A 14,643-nucleotide genomic window follows, 5' to 3' on the forward strand; every position below is an offset into this window, starting at 1 on the left:
GGCTCCACAGAAGAATATTCACATTGTCAACCACATGGAGTTACATGAACAGTCAACCCCTTCATGGGGAAAGATCCCTTCCGCATGCCCAGCGACGAAGAAGGAGACGCTGCCTTTTAAAACAAAAACAGTGTTGGAATCCATTCCGGGTGTGTGTGTGCAGGGCAGTTTCTGCTGTCCGAAACACACATACACAGGGATGCAAAAACATCGCACCAGAAACATCTTTCCGGCCTAAACGGCCAGGACTCATTATGCAGCCTCATGTAACATGAACTATGTGAGCCAGCTAGTCCCACACATGTCCCATTCCCAATGCCATGCAGCTTGTAATCTTCTACTCCCCCTTTGCCCACCCTTTGCCATGATGTGATGTGTAGAATGCTGTGATTAGCCCTGTCAGATGAAGAGGGAAAGTCTTGTTGACAAAAAGAAAATAAAAAAGTAGGAGATGTTGTAATATAGTTCCTTGTGTTAGGTGTGTGTCCACCATGGCCTAGTTCATACTAGGGCATGCAGAGTCACGCTGAATCACACAGGAGACAACTGGCTCCGAGAAAGCCATAACAACCTGATAGTGAATAACATAACATTCTGAGATGTGCTCTACATTGACGTCCAGGATTTGACCATATATAGAGAGAACTTTCCTGAAGCAGTAGATTAGAAATTGTACTTTTACAGGTTGTTTTGTATCACATGTTATTGCTCCTCCTGCCTTTGTCCTGTCTCAATAAAAGGGGCTCTCAGGTTCCCATCTGGGTCGCTCCATCCCGAGAAAATTTGTCTCCTGTCTTTTCTCAACATTGGCTTCATGGGCGAACAGCGGAAACTTCACAGTTGATGACACCCTGCTATATATCTTGGTCCATGGTGAGTTAAGTGATGCTTCAAGGCTGTTAAGAGCTGGATGGGCGGTAAGGGCTGAAATTGAACTTTGACAAGACCAGGTGACTCTGAGTTTGAGTTTTTTTGGTCCACAGAGAATTGCCATCTCTGGTCTTAGATGGGATGGCACTGCCTGGACAGTGTGTAATCTGGGGGTTCTCCTGGACTCATGACTCATTCTGGAAATCAGATTGAGTGCCAGTTATGCCCTTTCCTGGATCAACAATCCCTGTGTCAGGCCTGCAGCCATATTCCTCTTGGATCTTTGGTCTACCACACCTTTTATTATTCTACTATGCCTTTTTCTATTGTGGGAAAATGGGAGGAGAGATTGTATGGAGTTACTTAATGTGTAGCTAAAACAAAATTCCTTCTAGAAAGCCAAGGTCATCCTTTGTCTCTGCACCTCTACACCTGATCAGAACTGGATGGGTGGAACTGCCAGCATGGCAGTGGGAGATTAGACCATGTGATGGATTTGTGGGTGTGGGGCAAGATCTTGAACTTTTAACTAGGTGGGGAAAACCTGGAAGCTTTTAGATTCGGGTTTTCCCAGATGTGCTCTCTTAATAAATTGGAACTTTGAGCAATAGTTTGCCTTGGACTCTGATTTATTTTTGGATGCTATTTGGAACCCTGACACCCTGCTCACAATCACTCACACCCTAGTCACCTCCTGTCTTAACTATTGCAACACACTCTATATGAGACTATCCTTGAAAAGCATCCAGAAGCCCCAGTTGGTTCAAAATGCAGCAGCTGGCATGGTTCTGTGCAGACCCATGTGTGCACATTATTACGTCTCATGCAGGAACTGCACTGGCTGCCAATTTGCCTCCTGATGCAATTCAAGATTTGTCACCATTAAAGGCCTACACAGCTTGGGACCAAGGTTAAGGTGACCAGACATCCCGCTTTTGGTGGGACAGTCACAATTTTTCAAAATTTGTCCCATGTCCCGTGGCGTGTTCAAAAAGTCCCGATTTTAAAAGGACGCCATTAAAAAAAAGTTTTTATTTCTCTGAAGTGTCATTCCCAATGTGGCCTTTAGAGGGCAGTGGTTTCCTTCCCTCCTCTCGGCTCGCTCGCAGTGCCCGATGAGGGGCGAGGCTCCCTCCCTTCCTGTTCTTCCAAACACAATCATATCTCCCTTCCTTTCAATCTGGTTGCTTTTCTCTGGTCTCCTTTTGGCGAGGGGGGGGCGGCGGGAGGGGGGGAGAAGATCTGTCATTTTCCTTCCTTCAAAAAAAATGGGGGGGGGAACCCAGGATTTATTGCAAATAAAGAAATCCACCCCAAATTGATCGGGAGGCGGGATGGGGGGGGGAGAGTGGGAATTAGGGGAAAGGGGGATTTTCCTCCCATGCCTTGGATTTCATTTATTTATTTATTTATTTATTAAAAAGTTGCTTTTCTTGTATTTCCTTTGCTCGTATGTTTGGTTGAGGGAGGGGATGAGTGGAGAAAAAAAGAGAGAGAGATCTGGGAGCTTGAATTGATGCGGCTGGAATTGGGGCTGCGGGATGGGGAGGACAGTGTCTATGTATATAATTTGGAAGAGGCGGGGGGGATGGAGGATATTTCCTTCTTTCCACTGCTCTTCTCTCGTCTCCTTCTGTCAGATGGGGTTGGGAGTGGGTGGGTGGGGGTGAACGATCCCCTCTTATTTTTTTAATCTACCCCTTTCCTACCTTGTGATCTCCGATCGCCCTCTCTCCCTCGCAGCCCCTCCCCAGGTTCCCCCATTCCTCCTGAGATCTTGTAATTGCTGTAACCGAGCTGCAAATAAAAGACCCTGCTAGCAATTCCCCTTCTGTTGCTGGTAAAAATCGTACACACAGAAACATTTTGACTGCTCTTTTTGTGCATCCAGTGTGAAGTGAGCAGGAATGAAGGCTGCACACACATACACACACAGACACACAGACAGATTAATAACCCCCGTTTTGCTGCCCCACTCTTAAAAACTCATCCATCCTTCCCACTTTTCATCCAACCATCACTCTTCATTCTTTACATTTCTCTACACATTTCTCTATTTATCGTGTTAAGTCTATCTCTTTTTTAAAATTATTATTCTGCTGGTCTTCCTTGACGCCTTCCTTGGCAGCCTTGACGCCCCCCCTCTCCCCCAAAAAAGAGGCAAGTTAGAAATTTAAATTTTCATCCAGCATGACTAAGGTGTGCTTTATCCAATTTTCTCCTCTTGAGCTTCTGTGGGCAAGGGCAGTCTACCTGCCAGCATCAGGAGTCCTGGGAAAGGAGCAATAGGGTGATTTACAAACTATATTCATGTAGACTTTCTAAAGAGATTTAGAGATGATGGCATAATAAGATGTGACAAGGCTTGCATGATGCATATAATGAACTTGGCTGCATTGAGTCATTTATTTATTTTTTACTATTTTTAAAGTGGGCATTCTATTTAGGAACCGTCTCCCTGCTTTGCCTCTGCAGATTCTGCTTTAAAGCAGTGGTCCCCAACCAGTGGTCCGTGGTGGACCACTGGTGGTCTGTGAGAAAATTTTGGTGGTCCGCAGAAAAATGATTTGCATTTTTTATTTTATTATTTGCACTATTTATCTTTTTTTAATCATATTAGTGGTCCGCAGGATTTAAAATTTAGGGGTCCCTGAGGTGCAAAAGGTTGGTGACCCCTGCTTTAAAGGACCCTCTTCTCCCCACACCCCCATCCCTCACACATACCCTTGCCTCCAGGAGAGCTAGCTGTCCCTTTAACTACTTGGGTTCCCACAACCTCTGCAAACCCTCTTTACCATGTTTAGACCCCAAGGATAAGCACTTTCCAGCTGTCGCACATGGTCCTGCTTTATGGAGTGTGCTGAATCCAGATCCCTGCCTCTCCAAGGAGTTGTGGGAACGGAGCAGCAGAGACTCGGCTATCACTGCTATAGCCACCTCTCTGCTGCCATTTTTTTTAATCTTCCCTGGAGAGTGACCAAATCCACTCCGTGGGAAACAGAGGTGTTAGAATCCCGTGTTTCTCCCCCATGGGTGAAGACCAGAGTCTCCTGCTTTTCCCTCGGACGTCACCATGGAGATGAAATTCTTCCATCATCATCATCATCGTCACGGGAAGGAGGTCTTCTGCTCGTCACCTGGACAAGGTTGAGTGACGAGGAGAGGAATTCCTACCCTACTGGCACTTGCAAATCCCATTCAAAAAAATGCTCCAATTCCCATGGCAGGAAGTCCTGTGTATTTTGGAATAGACAGAGGAGGGGTGTGTGCAAAGCTGATAAATTTAATCGATAAAATAAAGCTACCCCTGTGTGCAATTGCCTTGCATAGAATCCCTGAATGAGGAGATACCTCTGAGGTCATCCAGTCTAGCCCTATCCTCGGCATAGGAAAGCATTCCCCAGCCATCAAAATCTTCATGTATTTGAACCATGAATATTTTTGCAGGCTACTTTGGTTAATTCCTGTTTTTGTGACAGCCGTCTGGCGGCCTCAGGTGGGGGGAGGCTTTCTGGCAGCGGCACCATCTCTTCCTAGGGTCTCCATGGTAGCTCCCTGTGGAACATTATCCCCACAGACTGGCCTCCACTTTGATACTCTTTCACAAGGACCTGAAAACCTGGTTTTGCCAACTGGTTTAGGGAACCCAGAATGGGATGGAACCCATCAAATGTATATTGCTTATTGCCACCAGGTGGGAGAGAGTTATTGGTTTTGCTCTTTTAATATTGGTTTTTTTTATTTTTTGTAAACCACTTAGAGTCATTGAAAGTAAGTGAGTAACCATATAAATTCTCTAAATTAATTAAATAAATACCAGTTCCTAAGTAAAATAGATTCAGTATTATTTTGCAATAAGCATCTTGTTTTAATAAGTACAGTCACATGGAATTTCCATGCTTTAAATTTGATCAGATTTCTAACATTTAAGAGTTGTGACTAGCTGAAAACACAAGCCAGGTGATGCAACACCCAGAAAAATACAGTATACTTCACTTAATCCTTCAAGGAAAGATTGAAGGCAAGCGAGATCCAGGCAAAAGATGAACATCATGGTTTCAAAATCTAAGGGACTGGTTTGGACAAAACTCAACAGCACTTTTTTGTGCAGCTGTTCGTGCAACATGATCACCAACATCCAATGATGGATATGGCATAAGAAGAAGAAAACACGTCATCTGGGGGCATCTGATAGGGGAAGGCTGCCTTGCAATTTCTCTGTGGAGCTCATTTGGTAAATGGACATTGACAATGAACCCCATTTATATAAGTCAGCATCTGTTATGCCCAACTAAATGTTTGGGAGGAAGTCAACTTTCAGTTACTTTTAGTTTCAGTGGAACTGAAGAAGCAGAGAAACTCTATTCCCCTCTTAAGATTTAATTATTCATTTGGTAATCTCTAGTTTTAACAGTTCAAAAGCATAGATAAGAATGCACACCTAGGTTTCCTCTTTGATGTACACAATAAAGTTTAACTGAAATCAAATGGAATAAGAATCCTCAATTGAGATTATGTATGAATTTTGAAAGACATAATTTATTTTTATACAAAAGCCACATGTTAATTGTCAGTAATTAGAAGAAACAATGGTTTGTTTTTTTAATTCCAAAGTAACTCTTACTTTTTTTTAACAAAAATGTTTCCTCCTTTTTAATGTAATATCAATTTATAACACTGGATTATGATTAATATTGCTATGATTTGTTACTCAGAATTTATTCAAGGTTGTAAACTGTAACTTGATAAAATGCATTGGTATTTGTAGACCTTGGTTGCTTCTTAGTTAAAATGTGAGTAGCAAAAAAGGAATAAATGAATAATCCCAGTACTTGTTCAAACAAATAATAAGAGCAGTTAACCAAATCCTAAATTGCAAACTGCTGTAAAATCTTGAGAAGAAAAATAAGTTTCAAGACCTTTCAAGCCTCCATGCAGTCTTTAACCTGGAAACAGAATCCTCACCAGTAAAACTACAGTAATTCTTCCAATTAGGGAACCTTACAATGTGATTAGAAGAGTAACCAAGGATGAAATGGTAATAGTACTACAGATAAACTTTGCAAAATTGCATTTATGCTAGTGCAAGTGATTGAAACTTACCCAGAAAAAGGGCAATGCCGAGCACGACCGTGCTACTCACAAACACACCAAGGCACAGTTTGAGAAGTTTCCTGGCAGCTCTCTTGTTGGCTGGAACCGACCTCCCTGTTGTCTCTCTTTCCATCAGGACAGATTTTCACAATTCCTTGAAAAAAAAGTCCCTGTTTTTCGTTCTTCTGCTGTTTGTTACTGTTGACTTATAGAGAAGTCCCATCCACGAATCCCTTCTTTAAATCTCTGTTATCATTGAGTATTTCAGCAACTAACACTGCTGTCAAAACTCATTTCCAAATCTTTAACTCTTTCTAAAAGTGGGAGTGGAGTGTAGGGGGGGGCATAAAACGCAGTATTAAATTTCTTCCTTGATCAGGGCTTGGAAAGGGACACAGTGAACAATTTAATTTGTAGCTCTTGTTCTCTGCAAGCAGGACAATTTTTGTCAACAGTGCAGGGCAGAAAAAATTCAGTGTTGTCCCAATAAATCTTCTCCAACTACAACTCCTTTTAAAGCTCCAAGGGATGACTTACACTGCTTTTATTTTAGGATATTTGTTTATGACATCAAGTGCCAAAGATGAGAGTCATGCTTATGTGGAAGGCAAACTTGTTATTAAAACAACCTATATATGGGATATTTTAAAGGGAAGGAAATTGAACAAGTTATTTTTCAGTGCCAGTGGAGTTTCTGAAGGTTCTGTAGGAAGTTAGCACCTATCCCTCTCATAGAAGAATGAAATATTATATTTTGAATATTATATTTTGCCTAAAGGAGAAACATGTTTCTAAAGACACAAACTCAGAGCCTCAACTCCCTGCTTCCCCCCCTCCCCAGCAGATATTTTAGTGCCAACCTATCTACAAGAAAAAGGCTGGGCCAGCTTATCTACAAACAAAAGACATGGTCCTCGGGACATCACAGTGATAGGCTGGCTGCTAAAGCAAGGTCATGGTAAATACTTGAAAGTAAATCAGGAAGACTATAATTCTGGGGGTCTGTCTCACAAGAACAAACAATGCTTATCAACAGGAAATATGTGTGTGTAAAACTTGTAGCAATTATGAGTAGTTAGTTGATAAAAGTAACAACAATTAGACAACTTGCAGACCTCAGCTAAAAGTTAGGAATAGAGATGGCCAGCAGCAAATGAAATGTGTATTAGATAACTCCTGGAGCATTCATTAGCCAAGGCTTAGGAATAGGGACAGCTAGAGACCAATAGAACACATTGTAGAATTATTATTAAATGTTTATTAGATGATATTTCTTGCTATCTCATCTTGTCCCACCTTCTCCTTTAGTGAAAATGTATAAAGCTTACTTATTCCTTTGTTCTTGGTTCTTGGCCTTTTGACCAGGAACTCTTTTCCTTGGAGTACTCCAGTAAAAAGCAATCAGAAAACCTGCACCTTGTGTCTGGCGTCCATCATTGGCTTCGACACCAGGCTCAGACCCGAATTGGGGACAACCATCTGGGGGCTCGTCCTGGGATTCCATACTTGGATTCAATTTGATGACACCAAAGACTACCAGAGGAGGGCCTCTGGATGGGTAGGACAGTGGCTGAAAGGTGTGTGATTGCTCTGAAATAAAACTCCCAGTCGGTGACCAAGACTGTGTAGTCTGCTAGCCGCCCTCAGGGCTCATGAGTCTTTTGACAGTGATTGAGTACTCTAAAAAGCAAGGGGTGATGCAGAGATCCGTGTGTCTCACTGATGCAAAGAGTGGATTGATTGAATGCAATGAGCCATTGTCTAAATGAACATCCAGCCTCGGTAAGATCCTTGGTGACTTCTTAATTGAACTCAAAAGCTAAAGCCCTGAAGAAAGCGAGGAGCAGGAATAAGCTCTGGTAGAGGAACAGAAAGAGGCAAAATGTGGAGGAAAGGTAAGGATGGACAGGAGACATCCTAGAGGATAAGTGGTATCCGCCTGAGATCCAGCCCTAAGTAAGAGGCAAATAAGGCAAAGACCAGACAGGAGACGTCCCAGGGGATAACAGGAATCCACCTGAGATTCGGCTTTGAAATGGGAAAATGGTAGCAAAAAGGCATCCAGGAAGAGCGACAGAGTTGCCAAAAGAGAAGCTGCCCAAAGATTTGCTGATGGATTGTATTTTCCTTGAGATATTAGGAGGAGTAGATATAGGGATCAAAGGCAGCCTTTTCTCATTATTGTATGTTTGTCTGACCTCAACTTCCCTTGGACAATCCAGGTGATTTTTGGCTGTTTCAGGGACCTCATAATATGGGACTTATTGAGCAACTAAAAGCAATATTGGGGAAATAAAAGAAACAGACAGAGATACAATACTTGAATTTATTTGTGAAACTTGTTAATAGTCCATTTCTGTTACAGGAGCTTGAGGTAGTATATGTGTTCTTATGTTGTGTCATTTCCAAGACTTGGGAGAGGAGTAAGACCCTCTAATAACAATAAACAAAAAGGCCTTATTATTATTTATTATTTTACTTTTTAAAAAAAAAGGATTTGGAAAAAATGGAACTCATTGCCTTGTGAAAACTCCCTAAAATAATGATAATAATGATTGGTTTGCCAGCAGAAAGTATGAAAGGAAATATTTGTATGTGGATTTTTTTTTATGCAAGCAGTTTGAATGGAGGATAAATGTATAAGTATGCTGATGTGTAAATGCTTGTGTGTATTGACTCCCAATCCCCAGATTGTGAAAAGGGTTAATTATTTTGATTCCTTTTCTTATAAAGAAATCCAGTGCTCCCCTGGTTAAACTGGAGGACTCTGAGACTGGTCTATCACCCCCTACTTACTCATGGAATGAGACAGCCCAGACAAAGAGATCCCAGAGAAGAGGGGAGGCTGAGGAACAATGTAATCAAACAGTGAGTGACTCTTGTGACATCCAATCTCTTTCAAAACTAAAACCAGAGATGCAGACTCACTCAGAGAAAATATAGTGGTAGGAGGAGGAAATAGATTCTGTCAAGTGCTAGTTTACACACCATTTTCTACTTCTGACCTTTATAACTGGAAGCAACAAAATCCCAATTATAGGGAAGACCCAGAGAAAATGCACTCTCTGAATGTCTGCCCAAGTGGGGTTATGTGTCCTTATAAGGACACATAATCCCACTTGGGAATACATTCAGACATTGATGAATGTCCTTTTGACACCAGAGAAACAGAGACTGGTGGGGGCGGGGGGGGGCAGTGGAGTTAAAGAAGAAGAAGAAGACGCATGAGAATGACAGCCTCTGGGAATGACCCCCTCACAGAGCCAGAATGGGAACTGGATGATGATGGGGACAATATGAGGCTACAGAATTCTCCATCTTTAGTCTTATATGGAGTTAAATTAAGAATGTTACAAAAATATATGAAATAAGGCAAAAGAAAGATGAGGATCCTGAGGACTTTTCTTGAAAGAATATACCAGGATTTCAGGCAATACACTGATTTAGATCCTGAAGCATCAGATAATCAGAAAATGATAAACATGGTTTTTATAGGGAAGTCAGCAGAGGATATTAGAAGAAAGTTACAGAAAGCAGAAGGATATCTGTGGAAAGACATTTCAGAATTGGTTGAGATAGCTTAATGGAGGATAAGAAGAAATAAGAAATAAATTTAGAAGGCTCACCAAAACGCTATCTTCCTAGCAGATGCCCTTCAGCAGGAAAAGATGGGAGGAAGGGGGACATACTGGAAGAGGTGGCGAGGAGTGGGAGTTTAGGGAATCTGAAAGTAATATGGGCATCAGTGGTGGGTTACGACCGGTACGCCCCAAAACGGGCATACCAGTGCCTGCTGGGAGCATTGGATATCGTTCTGGTATGGTGCTTCAGAGGGTCCACCCGCCCACGCGTGCTTCTTAGCGGTATTTGAGCTCTTTGGCACTTCCATGCACACACATGAAGTGTACGGCGCCTGCGCAACACTCCACTGAGCAGCTGGAGCATCGTTGATGCATCACAGGAGGTAAGGACGCATGCGTGCAATGCACATGTTCATGTGGTGGATGGCGGGCCCCGTTGCACCATACTGGTTGCATCGGGATCCAGAACCCACCACTGATGGGCATGGAAGAAGAAAGGTCCCCTTGGGACCGTACCAGTGTGCTGTATGAAGAAAAGAAGGATATTGGAAGAGTGGATGCCTGGTAGCTATAGCCATGCAATCAGAAAAAGAAGGGTGAAGAGGTCATGGTCAGGGAGCTGTTCTTCCCCCAACCCACCTCTGTGGAAGTCCAAATTGGGGGATTTAAACATAAGAAGTTAATAGATATAGGAGCCAGTAGATCTGTCATTAACAGACCTATTGGTCCTTGGACTACAGATGAGATACCTTTTGTTGGGGCTTTAGGAAAGGCAGGGGTGAAAACTTAGGGTATGGCCTCTCTACAGGACAGCAGAGACTGTTAGCCTAAAGAGGGAAGCAATCTATTAAAGCCCTCTGTTAATAGAAAAAAATTGAGACTCTTGGGGGATGGCTGGTTTTTGTAGAATTTGGATTTTTAATTTTTGATTTATTTTCAAGCCCATTTATGATGCTGTTAAAGGGGGGATGGGAAAATATTTGAATGGATTACATAATGCCAACAAACATTAATAGCCAATATGCCTTTGGAGTCTTGCATGCCCATGGAACCTTATGAAAGGAAAGAGGATTTTTAAATGCAAGAGAATCAACAGTTAAATATAGCCCACAAAATTTAAAATTATTGGAGGCAAGGAGGGGGATAATGGGTGGTGGAGGGTAGAGAGCAAATTTATTCTACCAAATACAGCTCTAAGGCTTATTTTATAACAAATACATGCTAGCACACATTGGGGGTCAAAAGCATTGGTAGATTTTGTGATATCTGGGTAGTAGGCAAGGGTTTCTATTCCACTGTCTCCCAAGCTGTAGCAGCTTTTCTGATCTGCGCCAGAAATAATCCAAAAGTAGACAAGCACCCACTCCTATGAGTCCAACTTAAAGGCAACTACCCAGGGACAATTTGAGAAATAGACTTCATTGCATTACCTAGAAAGCAAGGTTTTAAGTATGTTTTGGAACTAGAATGTATCTTCACAGGATGGCCTGAGACTTTTTGCTTGCAGGCCTAATAAAGAGCATGAAGTTGTAAACGTCCTACTGGAAGAGATTATTCCTAGGTTTGGGCTGCCAAATAGTATATCATTTGATTGTGACCCATATTTCAGAGCTAAGGTTTGTGTGAACAGTTAAACATCACTTGGAAGCTTTACTCAGTCTACCACCTGCCAAGTCTAGACTATGGGGAAAAAATGTAATAATTTACAAAAACAACAGCTAGCTAAGCTATGCCAGGAGGCTCACCTGTCCTCACCACAAACTTTGCCACTCACATTGTTAGGGCTTCACATTGCACCTTGAAAGCGAATAGGCTTGAGCCTCTTTGAGGCCCTTTTTGGACAACCACATCCCTCCCTAAAGGCAGAGGGGAGGTCCATCCCACTGGTGGGTGAACTGACCTTGTGCCAATATGTAAGACAACTTGTTGGGGTTATGATAGTGGTGGGTTTCAATTTTTTTTAGAACCTATTCTATAGGTATGGCCTGTTTTGTGGGAGTGGCTTGTCAGTCATGTGACCAGGTTGGAGTGGCTTGGAAGTCATGTGACTGGGTGGGAGTGGCCAAGTCGATGTCACTGAATTCTTTGCCCCAATGAATGATCTACAGAGAGAAGATTTAAAAAAAGGAAATTTATTATTTTGTGCACTTACTACTTAAATAAGATTAAAATAAGTACACAAAACAACAAAAGAGCTACTTACTACTTAGAAGGAAAATGATTGGAGAAAGGAGTTGACATTGCGACATACGCCGTGCGATCTCGGAGCTCCGAGATCACAGTCGACACTTTTGCCGCTGGACGGTCTATTCGGACCTAAAATGTCCCGAAGAGACAGTGACAGGGAGGAGTACGTCTTGCTGATCTCAGGGAGACCGCAAAGTCCCTGATTGATCCAAGAGAATCTCTTCTTGCCGGGCGACAATAAGCACAGCCTCAAGCTGCTGAAGTCGGGACAGCTCCGCAATGGGAGGAAAGTGGAAAGAGAAAGTGTGTCCATCTGGTGAGGAAATCTTATTTTTATAAAAGACTGCTCAAAAAAGATTGAAGTTAAATTAAACTGGTAAAGAAAAGGAAATAAGCGGCGAAATTAAGTATTATTGGACAGTGTGTTATCTTTTTTATTTTATTTTTTCTATGGATGGAAGTTTGTAAACATTTTTTACTTTTTAAAGTGAAAGTATCGGATTTTCTTCTTCTATTTCTTTTTTTACCTATGGATTAAATCTTTTTCTTTATTTCTACAATACTGGTTGGGATGGATTTTTTTCTTTTTATTTTGTTTCATTGAAGAATTTTGTTTCTTCTAAGCCTGAAACATAAAGAAGATATAAAAGAAATATAAAGAGGGTAGTAATCTTAGAGGGAAAAGAAGTTACACTGCCACTTGGAGGTTGAAAGTTGAGACCTGGAAACATTGCTTTTTCTTTTTTCCCTTTGATCATTTTGACCTTGCACTTCAAAGGCTTCAGCTTGTTTATAGAAGAAATAAGAAGAAGAGCATGGGTTGTTTACACAGGTGCTCTTTGGATGCTTGTTGGTAGCTGGAAAGAAGTGAAAACACTTCTAATTGGAAGTGAATGGCATGGCATCAAAAAGAAACCATAACATTACAACATATTATGTTTGGAATTCAAAAATTATTAGAAACAACAGAGAGAATTGAGAAGAGATGGGAAAATATTGAAAATATAAATTGTAATGTGGTAGAACCTGATGGAAAAATGGAAGATATCCAGCAAATGGAAAAAGTGGAGGCTAGAGTCCTAAAAACACAAAGGAAAAATGAACAAAGAGGCAAGATAAACGTGTATATTGACAGTGAACTGAGTGTGGTTGGAGATGGAAAGAGTGGAACAAGGAAAGAGAAGATAGATGGAAAGGTGCTTTACTCCAGATTTCAAGGTATAGAAGAAGAAAAAAGAGAAGAATTGATGGACTTAAGGAGAGAAACTTTGACAAAAACACTACTGATAACTAAAGATAAGCTGACGGAGGGTTTCAAGATTTTACAAGATATGTAACAAGCAACAAGTTGCGAAGAGAAGTCCAAACAAATTTGATTAAGGAAATAACCAGAAGACTAATTCCATAAATGCCAAAAGAAATAGGACTACACTATTACTGGAAAGACACAGGTTGAGATATGAAAATTAATAATAAAACACTAGTTAAATTTAATTAAAATTAGAGCATTATGTTAAAAATGTAGTGATAATGGATAAAGTTAGATAAATAATTGATAATGATAACAATGTATACATATGTATTGGTTTGATAAGAGGGAATTTGGTATAAATTTTAAATGGTGAAAAAATGGGAAAAAGTAAGTCAAACTATTGTTAAATAAATGACTGATAATGATAATAATGTCATAATTTGTATTGACATGAGAAAAGGGAAATTGGATATAAATTGTAAACAATTATTAAGAAAAGAGGTCTAAAATTTTGTTATTAAACATAATTAATTTTTATTTTGAATGTGTTATAAAGATATAATGTGGCTGGATGATATTGAAATAGATAAGGGAATGCCATTATGTAGTTTTGTTTTAAATTTTGGAATGTTTGTTATAAAGGGACATTAAAACAACTATAGTCATGTGGATGAGGTATGATGATAGCAATATATATAAATATATTTGATGTAAAATATATAACTTGATATGAATCGTAGGTGATGACTGTGGAAGGGGTGCACGAAAGTTCTTTGTAACCAATTGACACACTTTCTACGATTTGTAACGGAAGATGATTTTAAGGCGTTTTTTTGTGTTTATTCAATATCTATCTTTATCTTTATCTATATCTATATCTATATCTATATCTATATCTATCTCTATCTCTATCTCTATCTCTATCTCTATCTCTATCTCTATATCTATATCTAATCTATATCTATATCTATATCTATATCTATATCTATATCTATATCTAATCTATATCTATATCATCTACATCTACATATCTATATCTATATCTATATCTATATCTATATCTATATCTATATCTATATCTATATCTATATCTATATCTATATCTATATCATCTATATATTTAAAGTCACAACCCCTGGTATGCCCAAATATGGGAGGAAGTTCACTGCTTCCATTCTCTGTCCATCGGCTCGTCATAAGAGACCATCCAGACAGAAACCCAATATTTTTACTGTTGCCTTTGTTACATTTGTGTTGTATTTGTGCTGATAAATAAATAAAGGGAGACTAGTATAGATCTATTTCAAGCTATTTAGCTCTCATCAGCTAGCCATACCCTTACTGGGATTGGAACCTGTGCTGTATTGCATCTTAGGCAGATGTGTTAACCATTATGCCAACGGGACAGTGGGCGGTGAGAAGAGAATGAAGAGTGTCGGCGGCTGCTGGCGTGGGTGTGGTTGGTGGCAGCGGTGGCGGGATGCGCAGTCTGGGGTCTCTGCAGCCGGCGTGGGTGTGGGTGTGGTCGTCATCGGCAGGACACCTGGCCTGGGGTCTCTGAAGCCGGCGTGGGTGTGGTCAGCGGCAGCGGCAGCAGGACGCCCAGCTTGAGATCTCTGCAGCCGGCATGGGTGTGGTCAGCAGCAGCGGCAGCAGGAC

At 40.9% G+C, this 14,643-nt stretch overlaps 1 protein-coding gene across 1 annotated transcript in view; it reads right to left on the reverse strand.

The window, feature by feature from the left end:
- Positions 1–6,405, reverse strand: part of PHEX (phosphate regulating endopeptidase homolog X-linked) — a 202,176-nt gene extending 195,771 nt beyond the window's left edge. The window contains exon 1 of the mRNA XM_032226114.1: positions 5,974–6,405. Coding sequence (XP_032082005.1) covers positions 5,974–6,097 — 124 coding nt within the window. The 5' untranslated portion in view covers positions 6,098–6,405. The remainder of the gene's footprint in view (positions 1–5,973) is intronic.
- Between the last annotated feature and the right edge of the window lie 8,238 nt (positions 6,406–14,643).

This window comes from Thamnophis elegans, chromosome 11 (genome assembly GCF_009769535.1).
Source record: "Thamnophis elegans isolate rThaEle1 chromosome 11, rThaEle1.pri, whole genome shotgun sequence".
In the NCBI taxonomy this organism is placed as follows: Eukaryota; Metazoa; Chordata; class Lepidosauria; order Squamata; family Colubridae; genus Thamnophis; species Thamnophis elegans.